Source organism: Hemibagrus wyckioides, linkage group LG15 (assembly GCF_019097595.1).
Source record: "Hemibagrus wyckioides isolate EC202008001 linkage group LG15, SWU_Hwy_1.0, whole genome shotgun sequence".
Classification (NCBI taxonomy): Eukaryota; Metazoa; Chordata; class Actinopteri; order Siluriformes; family Bagridae; genus Hemibagrus; species Hemibagrus wyckioides.
The window spans coordinates 19,410,001-19,432,675 of record NC_080724.1 but is presented as its reverse complement, the minus strand read 5'-3'; the positions used below and the strand labels follow the sequence as shown (position 1 = coordinate 19,432,675).

General features: G+C 40.5%; 1 protein-coding gene across 2 annotated transcripts in view; it reads left to right on the top strand.

Moving 5' to 3' along the window:
• The first annotated feature begins 570 nt into the window (after nt 1-570).
• The window catches only part of rnf41 (ring finger protein 41), a 23,235-nt gene continuing 1,130 nt past the window's right edge, over nt 571-22,675 (top strand). Inside the window, exons 1-8 of one of the 2 annotated variants that reach the window (XM_058410076.1) lie at nt 571-711; nt 7,885-7,975; nt 10,968-11,051; nt 13,238-13,353; nt 15,078-15,349; nt 17,045-17,180; nt 17,821-17,924; nt 20,424-22,675. The exon at nt 20,424-22,675 is cut by the window's right edge and continues 1,130 nt beyond it. In XM_058410076.1, coding sequence (XP_058266059.1) covers nt 13,264-13,353; nt 15,078-15,349; nt 17,045-17,180; nt 17,821-17,924; nt 20,424-20,778 — 957 coding nt within the window. In that variant the 5' untranslated portion in view covers nt 571-711; nt 7,885-7,975; nt 10,968-11,051; nt 13,238-13,263 and the 3' untranslated portion in view covers nt 20,779-22,675. The remainder of the gene's footprint in view (nt 712-7,884; nt 7,976-10,967; nt 11,052-13,237; nt 13,354-15,077; nt 15,350-17,044; nt 17,181-17,820; nt 17,925-20,423) is intronic. The other variant, XM_058410075.1, reaches the window with a different exon arrangement.

Below are 22,675 nucleotides of genomic sequence, written 5' to 3'. Positions count from 1 at the left end.
TGTGTGTGTGTGTCTGTGTCTGTGTGTGTGAAAGAGAGAGAGAGAGAGAGAGATCCTGCCTCACACACATTGTTCCCGGGATAGAGTTTGGATTCAGCGCAAACCTGACAAGGATAAAGTGCTTAGTGTTAATAAATGACTTACATGACAGACCCCAAAACAGTTTATTATTATTATTATTATTATTATTATTATTATTATTGCTGTTGTTGTTGTTGTTTTAAATATATTTGAGGCAGGTCATTAACATGCAGGCCTGTCTTATTCTATAATGCGTTTATAATAAAAGTATTACTAAAAGTCATCAGTATCACTACAGTTTATTCTTTCATTAGTTAATTATTTGTCTTAATTATTTAATGGCACAGTCTCTGGCGTGCTCTGACATCTTACACTCCTACTACACTTTCCTTCCACTGTTCTCAAGGTCCTCTATGGTTCAATTCCAAATAGCTCTTTACTCCCTTATACTAGTGCACTACACTGGTTAGTAAGTCATATCGTCTATGCACTACTTAGTGCACGAGGTAGGTTTGTGCGCGCGATTTGGGATGGACCCATGTGGGAGGGGCTTATAAGTGACACACGCATCGCTTTTTGCTAAGGAAGAGGAAGGTGTTGTTTCCCAGACGCCGTAGAAAATTGGGGAAAAAATCGCAGTAAACTCGTCGAATCGCGGACGGATACTGGTACTGGAACGGGTACTGAAAGGTATTGGCTAAATGATGCTGTGAAATATTCGTGGTTTGTTTCTCTAAATGGCTAGCGCGCGAGCAGGTCAGCTGAGAAGACGTCTGTTTTCTCCCATGATGGGATGTATTAGCTGGCTAGCTGATATTTCTATTCCTATTCTCTTACTACAGGGGATTGAAAACCAGTTGATTTATAAATCCACATTAGTCAATTGCATTTTATTATTATTATTATCATTATCATTATTATCATTATTTTTACTATAGCCGCGCAACAATCTTATCGGCTTCCTAGCCGTTCTAACATGATAGCCTGACGAGCAATTTCTGCCCACCCGTATTTCGACAAGCCCCGCGTCCTGTGATTTGATTGGCTTGCTGAGGAGTTGTGCTCCTCATCCATCCAATGGGCATAGCGTCACTTGAACAATTCACCAATCATTGTACAGGAGGCGGGATTCATAGGAATACGGGTAGGGAAAAAAATAGTACGGCATCTGCTGACGCAAATTCACGAAACTAGCTAAAGCTAGCTGGAGTCTACAGGTTTCCAGAAACGTGTTTTATTCTACTTAAGCTTTCATGTAATGATGTAAAAGATTTAAGTCGAAATATTTTCTGGAGACATGTATAAATTTGCACAAATGTTAAATATTTAAAAATACGAATTTACCCCGTTTTTGTGTGTCAGGCTTTAAACTGTCTGAACACGTTTCTGTGTTTTGAACACGTTTCTGTGTGCTTTAAATAATTAAACAGTAAACATTTTACTATTACACATAAAATGGAAAATGATGTCGATATCATCATAAATAATTGTTTAAGTGGGAGTCTGTTATGTATCTGACGTCATGACGGTCCTTTCTAATGTAGTAGTTTTGGGGGAGGAGCTTTGTGTACATGAGTGGGGAAAGGGGGCGGGGTCTATCATAAATCTCATTAAACTTCACTCTCTCAAATCTTACCTAATGCACCTTTAATACACCTGAGTCGCATCATTTTTATACACCAATCAGGCATAAAATTATGACCACCTGCCTAATATTGCCCTGGTCCCACTTTTGCTGCCCAAAACAGCCCTGACCCGTCCTGCACTGTGTATTCTGACACCTTTCTATCAGAACTAGCATTAACTTCAGCAGTTTGAGCAACAGTAGCTCGTCTGTTGAATCGGATCACACGGGCCAGCCTTCACTCCCCACGTGCATCAATGAGAACCGCCCATGACCCTGTCACCCGGTTCACCACTGTTCCTTTCTTGGACCACTTTTGACAGATACTGACCACTGCAGACCGGGAACACCCAACAAGAGCTGCAGTTTTGGAGATGCTTTGGAGTGGTCTAGCCATCACAATTTGTCCCTTCGTCAAACTCGCTCAAATCCTTACGCTTGCCCATTTTTCCTGCTTCTAACATCAACTTTGAGGACAAAATGTTGACTTGCTGCCTAATATATCCCACCCACTAACAGGTGCCATGATGAGATCATCAGTGTTATTCACTTCACCTGTCAGTGCTCATAATGTTATGGCTGATTGGTGTATGTAGAAGATACTTGTCTTTTTTTATTAAGTTGAGTCTGGTGTGAAAACAGTAGGAAAAAACACAAAAATATGCAACACTGGGGCATTATATTAAACATTACCTGTGTATGTGCTGGTATTAAAAGTGTACCTGAATATCAAAATGAGCACCAATAGGATCGTACATCTTGAAGAAAATACAAAGTAATTGCCCAGAGATATTCTCTTCCTAATAGTATAGTTTTTCCATTAGTGGTCCGGGAAACAGTGGCACCAGTTAAGGTGGTGGGGTGTATAAGGCAGAATGTGAACAGTCTGTTCGTGAAGTGTAAGGGGAAAAAATGGGCAAGCGTAAGAGATCTGAGTGACTGATGAGGACCATATTGTGATGTCTTGATGACTGGATCTGCATCTCCAAACAGCAGGTCTTGTAGGGGTGTTGCCCTGGTGTCTATTACAAGTGGTCAGAGGAAGGACAAACGGTATATCAGTGACAGGGCCATGGGAGCCCAAGACTTAATAATGTGAGGAGTGATGGCTGGCCCTTCTGGTCCGATCCCACAGAAGAGCTACAGAATGCTGAGAATGTGAATGCTGGCTGTGATTGAAAGGAGTCCGAAAACACGGTGCATCACAGCTCACTGTGTTTGGGGCTGTGTAGCTGCAAAGTGGTCAGAGTGCCCATGACTCCTGTACACCACTGAAAGCACCTACCACGGACGTGTCGGCCCCGGACCACGGACGCGTCGGCGCCGGCCCCGGACCACGGACGCGTCGGCGCCGGCCCCGGACCACGGACGCGTCGGCCCCGGACCACGGACGCGTCGGCCCCGGCCCCGGACCACGGACGCGTCGGCCCCGGACCACGGACGCGTCGGCGTCGGCCCCGGACCATGGAGCAATGGAAGAAAGTGGCATGGTCTGATGAAACGTTAATTTTACCTCATGTGGACAGACAGGTGAGTCAATTACCTGGGGATGAGATGGCACCAGGATGCACTATGGGATAAAGGCAAGCTCGTGAAGGCAGTGTGATGCTCTGGGCAATATTCTCCTGGGGAACCTTGGATCCTGCATTCATGTGGACACACAGCACTAACTTAAACATTACAGCAGACCAAGGTCATGGCATCGGTTTTCCCTAATAGCACCAGCATCTTTAAGCACTATAATGCTACCGGCCATGTTCAGGAATGGTTTGAGGAACATGGTAAAGATGTTCACCCGGCCTCTGAGTTCCTTAGATCTCAAACGGATCAAGTGTCTGTGGGATGTCCTGGACAAACACGTCAGATAAATTGAGTCCCCACCTTACAACTTACAGGACATAAAGGATTTGCTCTAATGTCTTGGTGCCAGATATCGCAGCACACCTTCAGAGGTCTTGTGGAGTCCAGGTCGAGCGTCTGTCTGATTTTTCTCCAAGATATCAGTTTCTTGAGAACTTCTCTGAAATTGTTTCTTGAGTGTGAATGTGTGTGTGTGAGCATCACAACCTCGTATTGACTAGCCGCCCATCCAGCGTGTATATCCTCCTCAGGCAGAATGTTCCGGGCCTCTGACCAAAGGATGACCCAAAATTAAATTTTGCATTTTGCCTTTAAACAAGTTCAAAATAAGGAGAAAATGTTCGTCTTCGTCTCTGAGCACTGCTGATTTATCTAAGTGTCTTTCAGAAAGGTTTAGTGATGCTATCTTAGCATCTGCCGTGTTGACATTTTTCAAAGGCACAGTGTCTTGAGATAGATCTGTCTATCTATCTGTCTGTCTGTCCATCTAGCTAGATATATAGATGTGTATATATTACATGTGAAAGCCATGATTTGTCACAACACCCACAGAAACATTCACAGAGAAATAAATAGTATTTTATTAGAGCGCTGAAGTGCGCTAGGACGTGAAGGCGTTCCACGTGATTGCTAAATATTCCTTTATTTTAGAAAAATAACCTTAAAATTACAACATGAGCTAGAATTAAAACCTGTCGGAAAGCTGGCACCGAGTGAGATGGAGGTTCTGTAGAAAAACGACACAGACTCTTTGGTTTCAGTTTTGGTTTAGAGTTGAGGATTAACCTACATGGTCTAATGCGTTCCCGTTTCTGTAGAAACAAGGACTCGTTAGCTGAACGCGCCACAGGAATAGATAAAAACAATGAATTTGTGGAAGGAGTTTCCAGTGTCAGCGCTTTGTAATGGTGTGAATCTAAACGGAAAAATGCGTCATGTAGTTTTAATAAATACAAATAGCACATTTCGGCAAATTGCTGTAGTATAAGAGGAATAAAACATGGTCTGTCTGTATCCTAGCTGTCTATCTTCCTGTCTGTCCTGGTCTCCATTTGTCTGTATTTTCTGTTTGTATGTTTTTCTTCCTGTCTGTGTCTCTAGCTTTCTGTCTAGCTTTCTAACTAGCTTTCTGGCTGTTTGTCTGTCTGTCTAGTTTTTTGTGTAGGTGTCTGTCTCTCTAGCTTTCTGCCTAGGTGTCTAGCTTTCTGGCTGTTTGTCTAGTTTTTTGTGTAGGTGTCTGTCTCTCTAGCTTTCTGCCTAGGTGTCTAGCTTTCTATCGGTCTGTCTAGATTTCTAGCTTTCTGTTTGTCTGGCTTTCTGTCTGTTTATCTAGCTGTCTGTCTAGCTTTTTGTCTAGCTTTCCGTTCCATACATGAAGCAAGTGTCTACTGGACAGGGGTCTTGTTGGTGGACGCTCCACCTAAACAGATTAAAATAGTTTTCTGTGTGATGTTTGTCCAGATTTTATGAAAGGAGTCTCCAGTGTCGGCACTTTGTAACAGTCAGAGAATAAACTTTACGGTTTTTATTTCCAGCACAGGGAAGGCCTCAGGATGTGCTGCATCTGCTTTATACATGGAGAAAAACGCTGTTGTAGATAAAAATAGCAGTGATTGGCAAAATGCTGTGATGTAAGAGGAATAAAGCACACCGTGAGGAGAAAACTTTTGTGTAGAAGTTAGCATGAGTTAAAGCTGTACTCGATGTACTTTATTTATAGATCTTGCATTTATCAGCCCTTAATATTTATCGCTGTTTATCCTGACAGGAAGCTGGCTCTGTGTTTTTGTCGTCAGTGTGCTGATGGTCTGGAAGAGAAAAGATAATTGCTTCATGCATCTCCGTCCTTCCAAAAGGCTGAGGTTGACGATCAATAATTTATCCCAGAGCGGTAACAGCATGTACCGCTGCGCATTAGGACTGCCGCGATCAATCACTTTGCGGATCGTAGCGCTATTTCGCTCGGGCCGAGTCTGATGGACGGAGTACAGGCGCTGCGCTGAGCTTAAAGATGAAATGGCTTTTAAAGCGTGTCGTGTAGCGAGAGGCACAATCCGAGCAGGCCTCGCCGAAATCAGGTCACACGCCCCCCGCCAAACAACACACACACCCCCCCCACCTCCTCCAAAAAACCTCAAACAGCCGGGAAGAGCCGCACAAAAAGCCTTGGGTGCTTTAAGAGCAGAGGAATAATCGCTGAACAGATTTATAGCTGCTCGGTTTATAGTTCCAGTCAGACCTCAGATCTCAGCTTTGCTTCTCCTGTGGTTCAGTTCTCTCACACTGATGGGATTCTCCAGAATTCCCAGGATAATTACCGCGGGTATTATTCCATGCTTAAAATCTTCTAGCGGAGAGGAGAGGTGTGGGGTGGCGTTCAAAGACATTGTTCAATTTTATTGTAAAAAAGTCATTTATTACTTAATATATAAAATACTTACACACACACCTGTCTGTCTGTGCCCCTCTGTCTGTCTGTCTGCCTGTCTGTGCTGCTCGCTCTGTCTGTCTGTGCCACTCTGCCTGTGCCCTTCTTTGTCATGTGTCTGTCTGTCCCCCTTGGCCTTTCTGTCTGTCCTTCCTCCTGTCTGTGCCTCTGTCTGTCTGTGCTGCTTGCTCTGCCTGTCTGTGCCCCTCTGTCTGTTTCTGCCCCCCTGTCTTCCTGATTGTCTGTCTGTGCCCCTTTGTGCCCCTCTGTCTGGACCTGTTATTTATCTTTCTAAATAAATAAATCCATCTGTGTATTTATTTCTTTATCAATCAAGATGTCTGTCTATCTTGCTGTATGTCTCAGTCCATTTATCTATCTCATTATTATTATTATTATTATTATTATTATTATTATTATTATTATTATTATTATTATTATTATTATTATTAATAATAATTATTATTATTAATAATAATAATAATAATAATAATAATAATAATAATAATAATGTGCATCATTTCTGGAGCTGTTGGTATTCAGTAGGATGAAGTAAAGGTGTGTGTGGAGTGTCACATTTCTGCAGAACTGTATAAGATCATACTTTTCTTCTCCCACTTCTTCTTTTAGCTTCACATCCTCGTCTTCCTCAGATCCTGTTTACTCTCCGTCTCCACCGTGGAGAGCCCATTAGGTCGTTCCTGCTATAAGTGCTCTTCTATTTCATCCTCTATGCGTGAGCGATTACGATCTGTATTGCTGGAGAAATAGCAGTAATGGCTGCATGTGAGGGAAATCAGGAGCATGGGGAAGGAGGATATGTATCTAACTGCCACTCCCATTCTTAATTACAGTCTTAATCACAACAATTACATTAGTTCTGCGTGGTTCTGATGAACTGTGGGCGATGATGATCTGGCTTGTGTTAAGTTTTCTCTTCATGGTTTCTGATCATTGTGAATTGCATAAAAAAAGCTTCTAATTTAAATATTTTTTATTAATGACATTATTTGGGTATAGTTTTGAATTGAGACAGTAATTCTGAGTTCGGATTTCCTCAGCACCGGGAACCTGGGACTCGGAATTCTGTTATAGTCGAACTCGGGGCTTTTATTTGGTTTTATTTCTGGCTTAGTTTTTCATTATAAGTTATATTGATTGAATGTGGCTTTAATCTTCTTTATTTCAATGAGGAAATAAAATAAATGTAAGAATGGAATTAAAATCATTTTTAAAAACATTTAAATCAGATAATAATAATAACAATAATTATTAATAATAATAATAACTATAAAAATATTATATATTTAGAAAAATAAACAGAATAAAATAAACATTGAAAAGGCACAAAGAAAAAAATGTGCAAAAGCTCACATCACTTAAAATATAATAATAAATATAAATTATTATTTATAATATAAATTAAATATAATTTCTAGTATTTATAAGTGTTGTGTGTGTGTGTGTGTGTGTGTGTGTATATATGTGTATATATATATATATGTGTGTGTGTAATATATATATATATATATATATATATATATATATGTATATATGTATATGTATTATTATATATATAATAAATATATGTATTAGTATTATTATATATATAATAAATATAATTTCTTTATTTCTAGTATCCGTTTTAATAATAATACAGAATTATGTTTTTAATTATCTAATCATTAGTAATAGAATATTTTGCATAATAAATGTTATACAGCTGGAGTCCACACATTAGATTATAATATAATTAAAGTATTTTTTAGAAAAGCCTGACCTGATCGAATGTACAGCTTATTGAATTCAGAAAGCCTTCAAAAGAGAGCCTTTTTTTCCCCCCAGTTGCGTTAATGCTCTATCTGGCAGAACATGTTTTTTTTTTTTTTTTTTTTTTTTTTTGTCTTTAATGGACTGTAATGGAGGTTTTGTGTTGTGTTTTTTTCCTCAGAGAGGCGTGATGAGGTTTTCGTAGGAGGACACCCACTTCATCTGACCCCTGAGGAAGACCGAGCAGCAGGAAAACATGAGGCTTGAGTGAGGTACGACTGTTTTTCGTCCTCGGTGTGGCACGAGCCTGAGTCAGCCGTGTGGTCCGAGTGTTCCTGTGTACACGTTCTGAGACGTGACTCATCTAGCGCTGAAAGTCTTATCCTGTCCATGCTTGTTTTATAGCCACAAATTCCCAGACGGCCCATATGTAAGGGTGCGTTTTCTATGGAATGGTGTGAAATTCCATACTGACGTTGCTTCTATTGTCATGTCCTTGTACTTCAGTGGTCTTAACTGATGGACAATCACAATCCTATAGCTAGTAATAAACAGATTAAAGACTTGTTTATGGGGAAGATCTGTTTTTTTTTTTTTTTGTGTATTTATATTTATAGCAATCAGACATAAAATATGACCACCTGCCTGATATAGTGTTGGTCCCCCTTTTTGCTGCCAAAACAGCCCTGACCCGTCCTGCACTGTGTATTCTGACACCTTTCTATCAGAACCAGCATTAACTTCTTCAGCAGTTTGAGCAACAGTAGCTCGTCTGTTGGATCGGATCACACGGGCCAGCCTTCGCTCCCCACGTGCATCAATGACCCTTGGCCACCCATGACCCTGTCTCCGTTCCTTCCTTGGACAACTTTTGATAGATACTGACCACTGCAGACCGGGAACACCCCACAAGAGCTGCAGTTTTGGAGATGCTCTGATCCAGTCATCTATCCGCCATCACAAATTGGTCCTTCGTCAAACTCGCTCAAATCCTTACACTTGTCCATTTTTCCTGCTTCTAACATCAACTTTGAGGACAAAATGTTGACTTGCTGCCTAATGTATCCCACCCACTAACAGGTGCCATGATGAGGAGATCATCAGTCTTATTCACTTCACCTGTCAGTGGTCATAATGTTATGCCTGATCATTGTATGAGTCCATACAGTACGACGTCTTCAGGACATTTTTCATTAATGTAAGATTTTTCTTTTAACTTCGAGAGAGAGGTAAAAGAAAAAACGGACACATGAGAGGAAATTTTCTCACAAATGTTATAATAAATGGTTAAAAAAACATTAATACAGTTGTAATTGAAACATTTGCAATACCAAATCTGTAAGGAAAAAGTGGAGGAAATATACTTTTTTTTTCTTTGTATATTAATATACTGACAGCTGATAGGTTACTGGGTTTGTTTACATAAACTGTGATTTTATTCAATTAACATTTAAAAAAAAAAATGTGTATTTTGCCATCAGTATTTATTTATTCATTCATCTTGAGAAACTGCTATGAAATATTTCACGGTTGCTGTGATTTTAAATCTCTAAAGGAAAAGGTGGAGACGGTCTTGGAGAATACACGGACAGGGTGGAAACTCACGGGTTCACATTTTATTATATTTCCTCACAATTGTCCCGAGCAGTGTGTGTTATTGTTTTAACCCCAGGGGTCACAAAGCATTAGTGGGGAGGTCGAGGAAAACTTGATGTGACTAAAGAATGTGTGGTTTGTTATCATAGATTACTGGACTGCTGATTAGACATGGAGGAATTTCATGTCAAGAACAATGACAAGTATAAGAGCCAGACTTGAGTTGGAGAATAGTTTGTCTCTTCCTCAGATCTACTCTGCCTTGTCTGGACCACCTCACATCCTCTATCCAAACTCCACCATGCCACGGAGTCAGTAGTCCAAAAGATTGCAGTTATTCATCTTTTATCCAGTGAAACTGAAAGAAGGTCGCACTTGCAAAAAGGTCTAGAATATCTCTGTATGCTGAATTTCTCTTCACTGGAGCTGAGAGACTCCAACCCTGCTCCAGCATGGCAGTGCCCCTGTGCACAAAGCATAGAGCTCCAGTGGTGTTGTATTCAGCTACAAGAGCATTAATGAGGTCAGGAAATGATAGGTATCAGGGTTCAGTCAGTGTTCCAGTTCATCCCAAAGATCCTAAAGATATCCCAAAGTTCATCCCAAAGATCCTAAAGATATCCCAAAGTTCATCCCAAAGATATCAGGGTGCAGACAGTGTTCCATCTCATCCCAGAAGTGTTCACTCAAAGTCAGGGCTCTGTGCAGGACACTCGAGTTCCTCCAGAGCTATGAGTCTGACTCAACCCCACTGAACACCTTTGGGTTGAACTGGAACACTGACTGTACCCTGATATCTATCAGTTCCTGAACTCTTGTAGCTGATTGGAGAGATCTCCACAGCCACACTTCAACATCTAGTGGAAAGCCTTCTCAGACGAGTGGAGGTTATAAGAGCAAAGAGGGTGTAAAATCTGAAGCACATGAGTGTGATGGTCCACGTGCCCTGCCATTACAGCTTGGACTTGATCTGCATTTAGGGACTTTGTCGATTTAAAACGTTCCTGTAACTACGCTAATGCTCAGCGAGGAGGAGTATGACTGGATGCCGTGCTAGCACTGCGTCAATTTCGAAACTCTAAATGAACTCCTTCAACACGTGTCTGCTGGGAATTCCCATAATTCAATAAGAGCTTGTTTGTTGAATTGGAGTAGCACTCCGATCCGATCCGATCCGATCCTCATCGCTGCTGATGGTGTCGTATTTTCTGACACCTCTAACAATTCTATGGGAGGATAAACATGATGCTGGATGTTCTTCGAAGCTTTGCAGTTGTAAAAGCTTCTGGCTGTGGTCCAGCTGACTTGCCGGTCTCGCTTGTTGTCGACGTCACCGATTCATACAGATAATGGCTGGATTAGTCCTGAACGTCCCGACACGCTGCCAAAGGGGAGCGAGAATTTCCGGATGAATGTGAGGCGCTTTTCACAGATTTCTCCCACAATAGAAGTGAGGGTTTTTTTTAGCCCCCCCCCCCCTTTGCATTTACATTTCGGAGTGTTTCATTTTGTCATCTGTAGGAGGAAAGTAGAGCTGGCAACGTGCAATTTAATAAGCGCTCATACGCTCCTGAATGAAATTCTGGGAGAAAACATGAGCTAAATTTGGGAAGTAATGACACGGTGTATTCCGTCTGCATTATTCATGTTCGGGTGTTTGTTTGGCAGATGGGATTTACAGGTGAGTCAGAAACCAAGCTGATGGGGAGACGTCTGGAGGAAGAGAAGAAAGACCCACAAACACACACAAAGGTTAGAGTGAACAAATCGCCGCACTCTGGAGCCGTCAGTTTCATCAGCCGCTTCCTGTCTGAAATGAAGCCAAGCCGAGCCACTGTCTGTTCGTTTTTGACGCGTCCATCCATTTGTTTTTCCGTCCATCCTCCAATCTGTCCTTTTATATTTGTCCATCTATCAGTTTATAACATGTTCATCTATTTATCCATCCATCCATTTTTCTAGACCTCTATCAGTCCATTTGTTTATTCATCTACCCATCTGTCCATACATTTGTTTATCCATTCGTCTTGCCATTTAGCCATTCATACATTTATTCATCTAATCATCTATCTATCCATCTATTTCTACATCCATCCATTTGTTTATTCATTCATCCATTTGTCTGTCTCTCTATTTGTACATCATCTATCTCTCCATCTATTTGTTTATTCATTCATCCATTTGTCTGTCTCTCTCTTCATACATTGATCCATGTAAGTGTCTATCTATTCATCTATTTATACATCCATCCATTTATCTTGCAATTTAGCCATCCATCCATTTCTCACTATTCGTACATTTATCCATCTAATCATCTATCTATCCATTTATTTCTACATCCATTCATTTGTTTATTCATTCATCCATTTGTCTATCTCTCTATGCATACATTTATTCATCTAATCATCTATCTATCCATCTGTTTCTACTTCCATCCATTTGTCTGTCTCTCTCTTCATATATTTATCCATGTAAGTGTCCGTCTATCCATCCATTTATTTATCCATTTATCTTGCAATTTAGCCATCCATCCATTTGTCTAACTCTCTATTCATACATTTATCCATCCATCCATTCATCCACTTATTTATCCATCCAGCTATCTACCAGTCAATTTGTGATCTATCCATTCATCTAGCTGTTTATCCATCTCGCCATTTACTAACACATTCATCTTTTTAATCATCCATCCATTTATCCATCTATCTATCCATTTATCCATCCATTAATAAAGAAGCAAAAAAAAACAAACACCTGAAGCTTCACTGTGATTAAAGAAAAACACGTTTTCTAATTCTGGATTTTTCCCCAATTCAGTCTTGGATGATTTCCTTCCCCAAGCCAGCTCTGCTTTATAGCTACCAGTCCAGGAGGATGAAGGCTAGCATGCGCTTTCTCCAAGAGGTGTGAAGCCAGCTAACCTTATCTTTCCCTTCATACTTTGTGATGTCATGGAGCTCTCAGGAAAGTGCTATCTGCCCTCTTTCACATACAGGGGAGAAAGAGTAACCCCATCCCTCCCACCCCGAGAGCACAGCCAGTTTTACTTCTTTTGGACTCAGCGGCATGTGTGACCATGTTTTCTAGAATTCCAGGTAAAATTGTCTGAGGAACACCCAAGTGATTTGCCAACTGCCAATGACTGGGGAGAAGAAAATTGAGGAAAAAGTCATTTAGCCTTAAATCATCATTGGCTCTTTAAGAGGCTTCTTCCATGTGCCTGATTTCTGCAAATGTTCTCCTTGTATCAAGGTCTCGACACGAATGGCTGATGAGATTCGTTTGGAGTGATTTTCAAATTCAGATTAGTTTCCGTGTGAGAAATGCATTAAAGAATCTAATTTCAGCTTCATCACAGATATATACAGCCTCTGAAATATAACCTGCTCTGTGCCACTTACGCTGGTGCTGCCTTATTGAGTACTCCAGTGTGCAGAACAATGGTCACACATCAGTAGCGCAGAACATCCGTAATCTCATACTAGGCAGCCCTAGTTTACACACACACACACACACACTACATCCCATGGTGGCAAAAGGCAGGCAGTGTGACTCCAGAGCAGGGTCTCGAATAGGAACATAGAAAAGGTGACCTTTCTACAGGAGCCATGATCACGTTACTTGTGTGTGTGTGTGTGTGTGTGTGTGTGTGTGTATGAGGCCACTGGAGTGTTTCTGCCACCTCACAATAGCACCTGGGGGGCATTTCTGAAAGGTCAGCACCAGATACGCTGATGAAGCTTCAGATGTTTTCATAACAACGGGCGAGTTCAGGATCATTTAGATCCGTACACACCTCATTTGCTTATTCAAACACCGTTTCTAAAATATCGCACGTGATGTCTGTCTGAGGTTTTAAAGCCACACAATGGAACGTGTACATGCTTTTGTGGAGGGCTTTATCGTTTACCTCTCACGTGACTTGTTTGTCATTACAGGTTTGAGAGAGCTCCAGTAATGTGCCATGGGGTACGACGTCACCAGGTTCCAGGGGGAAGTAGATGAGGATCTGCTTTGTCCCATTTGCAGCGGAGTGCTGGAGGAGCCAGTGCAGGTTGGTACTTCGCCATGTATATATTCTCTCTCTCTGTGTCTCACGCACACAAGATGGACCAGGAGCGAGCTCATGGATAGGATGATAGGAGTTTTGGTTCCTTTTTCATGTTCATAAGCACAGTATTTATTAGATTTAGTCCAAACCCTCAAAACTACACCAGAGCAGTTCACAGATTTTTCACAAACAGGAGGTGATGACTAATAATATCTATCCATCTTTTTCTGTTGAATAGATAAATAACTGGATGAATGAGTGGATTGAGGTTGATTGATGGGTAAATGAATAAATTGATGGATGTATAAATGGTTGTATCGGTGGTTAGATGATGGGATGGATAGATGAATAGGTGGATGGACAGATGAGTGTCGCGAGGGATTGATGGATGGAAAAGAAGATGGAGATGGGTAAATGGATAAATCAACAAATGGCTAGTGGATTAAATGAATCAAAGGATATATGCACAAATGGGTGGATGGATAGGTAAATGAATAGATGGATAAGTGGGTCGATGGATGGTTGGAGGGGAAATAAAGACAAATTGATGTGTGTATATAAATGAATAGGTGGATGGTCAAGTGGGCAGCAGGAGGTACGGATGGATGTGTAAATTGATGGATAAACAAGTGGGTGGATGGATGGACGGACAGACACAGACAGGTAGATGGATATATAGATGGACAATACCTGGATGGATAAATGAACAGATGTTTAGTAGGATAAATGGGCAAAGGGAGGGAGGTGGGAAGGATAGATGGATTAATGAACTAATAGGTGGATGGATGGATGAATGAATGGCTGCATAGATGGCTAAAATGAGAGAAAAGAAGGATGGATGGATAAATCAACAAATGGATGGACAAATGATTTAAATCCATTGAAAGGAGATAGATAGGTGGTTAGGTGTACAATTGGGCAGAAAGGGGGAAGAATGGATGGATACATGGGTAAATTGATAAACAAATGAGTCGATGTATGGATGGATAGACAGACAAGTGGGTCAGTGGATAGTGAATAAATGAACGGATGGATAGTTTAGTGGACAAATTGATGTATGGATGAATGAACTACTGGACAGATGGGCCAAAGGAGGGATGGATGGATGGATGGATGGAATAATGGGTGAATGGAAGAAAAGATGGATGGATAGATGGGTAAAAAAAAGACAAATGGGTGATCAAATGGATTGAAGGATATTTGTCTAAATGGATTGAATAGATGTGTAGATAGATGGATGGATGGATCAATAGATAAGTGGAGATTACATCACTGCATGCCTGCTTGTGTTTAAGTCTGTTTATAGCTGGGTTGTCATGGTAACCTATCTTTCCTAATTTTCCCCACCCTGATCTCCTCCTCATCCTCCCACACATTCCTAAAGTTCCACATGAATACAAACTCCATTTTTAAACAACATCTGTGTAAAATCCCTTAAAAACCTCAAAACCCCAAAGTTTATGGTCCGATCTTAAATAAAATGCACAAAAATTCTTTGAGGAAAAATTCCACCTCTGTAGATTTCTGTTTCCTTTCCTGAGCGCCACTAGTGGCTACTGATATGTGACCAATTTGTGTAAGTTGCCTCAATTTTATGGATGTTTTGATGAAATCTTATTATAAATGGAGCGAAAATGCGATTTTTGTCCCATGTGAACAAATTTAACCCTAAATACCTTTCTCATAAGTTTATTACAGCAGTTATAATAACTCCGTGTGTGTCTCAGGCCCCGCACTGTGAGCATGCCTTCTGTAACGCCTGCATCACGCAGTGGTTTGCGCAGCAGCAGATCTGCCCAGTGGACCGCACCGTGGTGACGCTGGCCCACCTTCGGCCGGTGCCACGCATCATGCGCAACATGCTGTCCAAGCTGCAGATCTCCTGCGATAACGCCAGCTTCGGCTGCACGGCAACGCTGCGCCTCGACCAGCTCCAGTCTCACCTCAAAGACTGCGAGCACAACCCCAAACGACCCGTCGTCTGTGAGGAAGGCTGCGGGTCAGTGAGCCAGCAATCCATCAACACACACACACGTGCACTCACACGCACAGAAGGGTGTGTGTGTGTGTGTGTGTGTGTGTGTGTGTTTATAGTGCACTCTGACTACTTTAGGAAATTAAAGGGCTGAAAATGGGATTTAAATCTTTAATTATGTTGTGGTTTTCTGCAGGGACAAGCCAAATGTCAGAGTCCTGTTTCTAATCCAACCAAAAAAAAAATATCTCATTATTCTGTAATAATAATTATTTAAAAATCTGTAATTAATGGTTCAATCATTTAATAGTAATTATATAGATTGTAAAAATAAGAAAAAATTAATAAATTTTTATTTTAGGTGGCTGTTAAGAGAAAAATAAACAATAAATTTTTCACATGTATTTTTAATTTATTAAAAATATTTTTAATATATTTTTATCATTTCAATTGAATTAAATTTTTTTATTTTTTATTTTATTTTACTCTTACTGCACAATATCAGATCTAAAAAGTGCATCATTTTGCTCAATGCTGATATCACCACATTTACGATGGACAATTTAGGAATTAATTGTTAATTTTTATTAATTAATAATAATTGATGATTGATTAATTAAAATATTTTAATATTATTATTTAATTTATTTAAAAATAAAGTATTTTAAAAAAATATTTATTAAATAATGTTATTCAATTTAAGTGCTACATAAACACAATTGCACTTGAACACAATTTAAAAAAAAAAAGAAAGACAAAGAAATATTCAGTCACTAGTGTATTGCAGGTTTTTTAGTTTTGCCTGCACAGCTGAAGGCAGTCGGTGCAGTCGGCTGTGTCTGCGTGTTCAGGAGGCTGAAACTGTAAAATTGTCAAAGTGCGCTGAGATCAGACGTTTAAAACATCAGCGCCAGAGTCAATAAAATGTTCCAAACACTGGTCAATCGACAGGCTTTAGCTAAACTGGTCAATACTGCTGCCAGATGTGTGTGGAATTAATGGAAGAAGGCAATAATTAATGGTTTAAAAAAAAGGATTAAGCAACAAATTTAAAGGGATGTTTGAGGAACAGATGATGGAGGAAACTGTGGCTGTCGTAATAGTTTTAAATCTTGTTTTAATATTCCTTCTTCTCCTTCTTTTTTTTTTTCTCCGCCTCTTTTCCTCCTCCTTCTTCTTCTTTTCTTTCTTCTTCTCATTTTCCTCCTTCTCCGTCTTCCACTTCTCCTTCTTCCTTCTCCTTCTCCTTCATCTCTTTCTCCTTTCTTCTCCTCCTTCATTCTTCCCCTCCTCACTCTCTTTTTTTTCTCCTCTTTCTTCTCCTTATTCTTCCTCTTCTCCTTCTCCTCCTTCTTCTCCCTCTTATCATTCTCCTTTCTCCCTCTTCTTTTCCTTTTCCTTCCTCTCCTTCTCTTCCTCCTCCTCCTATTCTTTCTTCTCCTCTTTCTCCATCTCGTTCCTTTTACTTTTCTGATGCGGGAGAATTTTCAAGACAGGATTATTTTCTTTTTGCATTAACTTGAAGTCCAGTAGAAACACGAGATGTTTGAAGGAGGGCTTGTGTATAGCTGCTGTAATGTAAGTGATGAGCAGAACTCTGCTGATGTTCCACAGTGTAACTGTAAATGGATAAAAAAAAAAAAAAAAAAAAAACGTCAGCAGCGCCAAGTGTTTTATTCTTTACTCAAGCAGAAATTTTTCTTCCTGCCGGGGTTTTAGGTTGGAGATGCCCAAAGACGAGGTGCCGAACCACAACTGCATCAAGCACCTGCGCAGTGTAGTGCAGCAGCAGCAGACCAAGATCGCAGACTTGGAGAAAACCGCAGCTGAGCACAAACACCAGCTGGCGGAGCAGGTTAGCCCTAAACTCTCTTTATTTATCAGCAAACCACAGCAGCAAACCCCTGAGAGCTCTGTTATCTACACACCACACACACAAATTGGCCCAACATGGTGCATGTTAGTGTTCTACACCACACACACACACACACACACACACACACACACACACACACACACACATGATTGGCACAACATGGTGCATGTTAGTGTTCTTCACCACACACACACAATGCATGCTAGTATTCTCTACACACATACACATGACTGGTCCAGCATGATGCATGTTAGTGTTACGCGCACACACTACACACATTAGGCCAATCATGATGCATACTAGTGTTACACGCGCGCACACACACTACACACATTAGGCCCATCTTGATGCATGCTTGTGTTCTCTACACACACACATGATGGGTCAAATGTGATGCATACTAGTTTTACACACACATGCATGTTAAGCCCATCATGATGCATGCTAGTGTTCTCTAAACACACACACAAACATATGCATGTTAGGCCCAACATTATGCACACTAGTGTTACACACACACACACACTACACAGTAAGGAAGGTTAAAGGCATGTCTCTGAGCTCCCTCTTTCTTCCTCATGGTAAAAACACTCGGTTCTGTTTGTTTTGTTTGGAACAGAAACGGGACATCCAGCTCCTCAAAGCCTACATGAGAGCGATCCGGAGCGCAAACCCCAACTTGCAGAATCTGGAGGAGAGCATCGAGTACAACGAGATCCTGGAGTGAGTATCTGTTCTCTCCTCCTCAGCCCTGATCTCTGTACCTCTGCACCTCTGCCTCTGCTTACAGAAATACTGAGGTGTCCAGCACTGCTCCTGTGCAAGATCTAGATAAGGCTGAAATGACGTTACACTACGGCCTCTACACTACAAGAGTTCATAATAATCTGTTACCGTTTGTCTTAAACGGGAAAAGGGTCCAGTAGGGATAACGATTCGGATCAGTGCATCGATTTAAAAAGGCTATGATGGAAGAAGACCTAAATCAAAAATGAGCTGCTGTTTAAAAATATATATTTGGGCATATATATTGGGCAGTATGCCTCACTTTTTACATGCTTTAGGGTTTTTTTTCCAGGGTTCTCTGGTTTCCTCTCCCAGTCTAAAGACGTATGCTGTAGGCAGGTTAGCATCTCTGAATTGTATGTAGTGTGAATTAGTGTGTGTGTGTGTGTGTGAGATTATGTCTTGTGATAGACTGTCCAGAATGTACCCTGCCTTGTGCCATGAGTGTTCTGGGATGGGCTCCAGGTTCCTCGTGACCCAGTAGGATAAGTGATGTAGGGGATGGATGGATGGATTTGATGGATGGATTTGATAATTGGATGAATGGATTTGATGAATGGATGGCTTGATTGAATGATTTGATGGATGGATGGATTTGATGAATGGATGGATTGAAGGATGGATGGATTATTTGATGGCTTGATTGAATGATTTGATGGATGGATGGATTGATTGGATGGATCGATTAATGGGATGGATTGGATGTATGTTGAATGCACTGATGGATGGATGAATGGATTGATTGGATGGATATGGATGGATGGATGGATTGTTCTGATCTGTACATAAGCTTGCAAGGTGATTAGCTGTTAACTTTAACGATAACATAGTCCATCTTCGTTCAAATTCTGAACATCAGATATCGTCCAAAGAGTTTAACCCTCACTGAGCACTTTATTAGGAACACTATACTGTTCTCAGATTCCTCGCTTCCTTATGGCATCTACACGATGTTGTGAACGTTTCTGACCGAACCCCTGCAACCCCGACGTGGTTTTCTGCTGTTGGACGTCTTGCACATGATCATCTGAGATGCTTTTCTGCTTCTCACAGTTGAACAGAGCACTTATTTGAGTTACTGTAGCCAGTCTGTCAGCTCCAACCAGTCTGGCTGTTCTCCAGAACTTGGATGCTATCTTTTTTCCTGATTTATATCTTGTGTAAAGACTGAGAGAAAATGGCAGCAGTTGTAGAAATATTCAAACCAAAAATCATGCTATAATCACAGAGATAAAAATTTTTCCCCCTCATTCTAATGGTTGATGTGTGTATCATGTAGCTGACAGTAATTTTCACTTTATTTTATGTTGCCGGATTTACATTTCTGTCATTTGGCAGACGCCCTTATCCAAAGTGACTTGCATTTTATCTCATTTTATACAACTGAGCATTTAAGGGTTAAGGGCCTTGCTCAGGGGCCCAGCAGTGGCAGCTTGGTGGACCTGGGATTCAGACTCACAATCTTTCGATCAGTAGTCTAACAACTTAACCACTAAGCTACCACATCTCGTTATGTGTTATCAGCTGGATGATTCTCTGATTAGATAAGTGTGTGAACGAGTAGGTGTGAATCATTGAATCGTATCACACAGTAGATTCAGTGCCATTTTCAGATCAAATCGTATCACACAGTCACAGATTCAGCGATGCCTTGAAAGCCCTGAGGGTTAATTCCCCTAATTATAAGCGTATCATTACTCCCAGAGTCATTATAACTCAAGCGAGTCCTCGTGATAGAAATGTTACATCTGGGACATCTGACATGGAGTGACTCTTCCCTCTAAGGAGAGGGTGTCAAATATATAAATATAAAAAGGGCTAAATAAAGCTCTTAATCCTGCGAGAACAAATCTGTGATCCGAGGATAATCTAAAAAACAGTAATTGAATTGGAAGATTTTAGGAAAAAGCAGCTTTCGGTGTTCTTCCACAAGGGGGCAACGTAGAGCAGCGAACCCAGCTACTGAGAAAATGTCCTGCTGATTATTTATTAGCAAATTAAAGACAAATATATTATTCTTTATTTAAAGTCTTTCGATTTACAGAAGTACTAATTTAGGTGTTTCTCATCAGCGTTGGTGAAACAGCTATAATCCAAACCTTTTAATGGTTTTTATTTGGAAATAATGTTTGCAATAAATATTTATTTATTTATTTATTCATTCACTTATTCACCTGAAATATGAAGTCTGTTTCAGTTCCAGGTTGTGACATGAAAAATTTTGGAAAATTTTTGTTGCTGATGATTTTTAAAAAAAAAAAAAAATTATTTTATTTTATATATTGGTCTGATTGAAGTGAATGAGGCTCATTATGTAAAACGAGGCTGATTGATCCAATGGTCTAAATGGATAAGTGAAGCTTTTTTCCTTTAATTTGTCACACATTTGCGTAGCCGAGTTGCAGATTGTTAAAGTTGTGGTTATTTCCCATCCAGGTGGGTGAACTCGCTGCAGCCCGCCCGCGTGACACGCTGGGGAGGCATGATCTCGACACCCGACGCCGTCCTGCAGGCGGTCATCAAGCGCTCGCTCATCGACAGCGGATGTCCTCTCTCCATTGTCAACGAGCTCATCGAGAACGCCCACGAGCGCAACTGGCCTCAGGGTCTGGCCACGCTGGAGACGCGCCAAATGAACCGCCGCTACTACGAGAACTACGTGGCCAAACGCATCCCGGGCAAACAGGCCGTAGTCGTGATGGCGTGCGAGAACCAGCACATGGGCGAGGACATGATCCTGGAGCCGGGATTAGTCATGATCTTCGCTCACGGAGTGGAGGAAATCTTATAGTCAGGACTGGGGGGGGGGAGGAGAAGAAAAAGAAAAGAGTGAACACTAGAGTTTTTAGATCTTTACCTCATTAAAGAAGGTTTACCAACCAACAGGGGAGGAAACGACGTATGAAGGAACAGAATGAACTGCGTGTTTGTGCTGAGGATGAAAAACCTCCAGCCATCCTGTTGCCTTAAAACGAAAATATATATATACATATATATATTTAAGCAGACCCTGAATAGATACAACCACCACCACCTTGAAATGTAAACCACAAAGAAATGCTGGAGCTTTTCTCTTGAATCACCACTGACTGACTGAGTCTCTTTACCACTTTGTTGTTCACCAAACGTCCTTTTCTTCCAATTCCTGTAATATAACTCGATCTCTGTGCGTTCTTTGTAAATAAACACGGAAGATTTATGGAAGAAATAGAAACATATATATATATATATATGTTCTTGGTATCATAGCATAGCTGAGACGGTTTGTTTTTGTTTGTTTTTTCTCTTTCACTCGTGAGGATTAAGCACCATTATGGAGGCTAGGACTCGGATTAGGGATAGCTCGTAGGTTATTTATATTGTCATATATATATAAATATTTACATTATATACATTAAGCATCTTAAACGTATATAATGAGGATATTTCCTGCTTTTACATCTGTGCTACAGAAGCTTCAGCTGCATCAGCCGATCGCCGTCAAGTCGGCGCGGGTCAGAAAAATCAGCACAGGGCTCGGAATGAAGAAACTTAATATCTCTGACATCCGCTAAACTGCCGGCACTTAAAACGAAGGAGCAGGAGAGAAACCGGAGAGCGAGCTCCGTGTGGGCTGTAATTGTTCAGTTGCCTCTGAACTCTAAGACTTCACGCCTCTGATTTATTTTCCGTGTTAAATACCGTTTTAAAGAATGACGTCTCCTAAATAAAAAGCTTTTCAAACAAAAGGTTCCTTCTGAAAATAACACGGCATTACCGAGTCGTTTAAAGGAAGCGTGTCCGGTTCGAGGACGTGTGTCTGTTTTTAAATGGTCAGAATCGAGACGACTGAAAGAAGCGAGGTCTCCGACGGTCCAAATCGGTCAGTAGGCTTCACGTTCTCCTCGGATCCGTCCACTCGTGCATCTTTCTTCCCCTCAATGCCACTTAAAGTGTTTCTGCTTCTTTATTCTTTGTTTCGTGTAATTGATCATTCTGTTAAGAGAAAAAATAGTGACAAATTTATTTTGCATATATATGTATATTTTTTTTGTGTGTCTTGTTGTTGCTGTACATAGTTGATTTTAAAAGGAAGCTCCGGTGTAATTCTCGTGCCGCAGTCGTCTTTCGTTCGCTCCACCAAAGTGTTTTTGCTCATTGTGATATATATATATATATATATATATCTATATAATTTTTTTTTTTTTTTTTTTTTTTGGTTCTGCAATGAAAAACATGATCTCTTTCTCTCTCATATCCCGATGGTGTATGTCGTCTTTTTTAGCGTCCCACGAGTTAGAAAATGGAGAATATTTCATTTAATGCGGCTGCATACGTGTGGAGGTGTGAAAACGTTGAGCTTCGGTCATCGCTGCTGGACAACACTGCGGAAAAGTCTTGGGAGCTTACTAGATTTAAAAACAAAAAAATTCCAGGTATTAAATTAATATATTATAGATAACAGATGGGGGGGGGGAAGCAAAAATAAATCGGTATTTAAGTTACTTTCAAAATGAAATCCTTTTTTTTTTTTTTTTTTTTTATAAATAAATCAGCTGACGTATAAAATAAATAGAGCAAATTAGGTGATAAAATTTGATAACTTTTCACAGTTCAAAACATAATTTGCAGCATTTTAAAATTTTTAAAATAGGAAATTTTTAAAAAAATAGGAAAATGGAGGAAAAATGTAATAGAAATAATTCTAA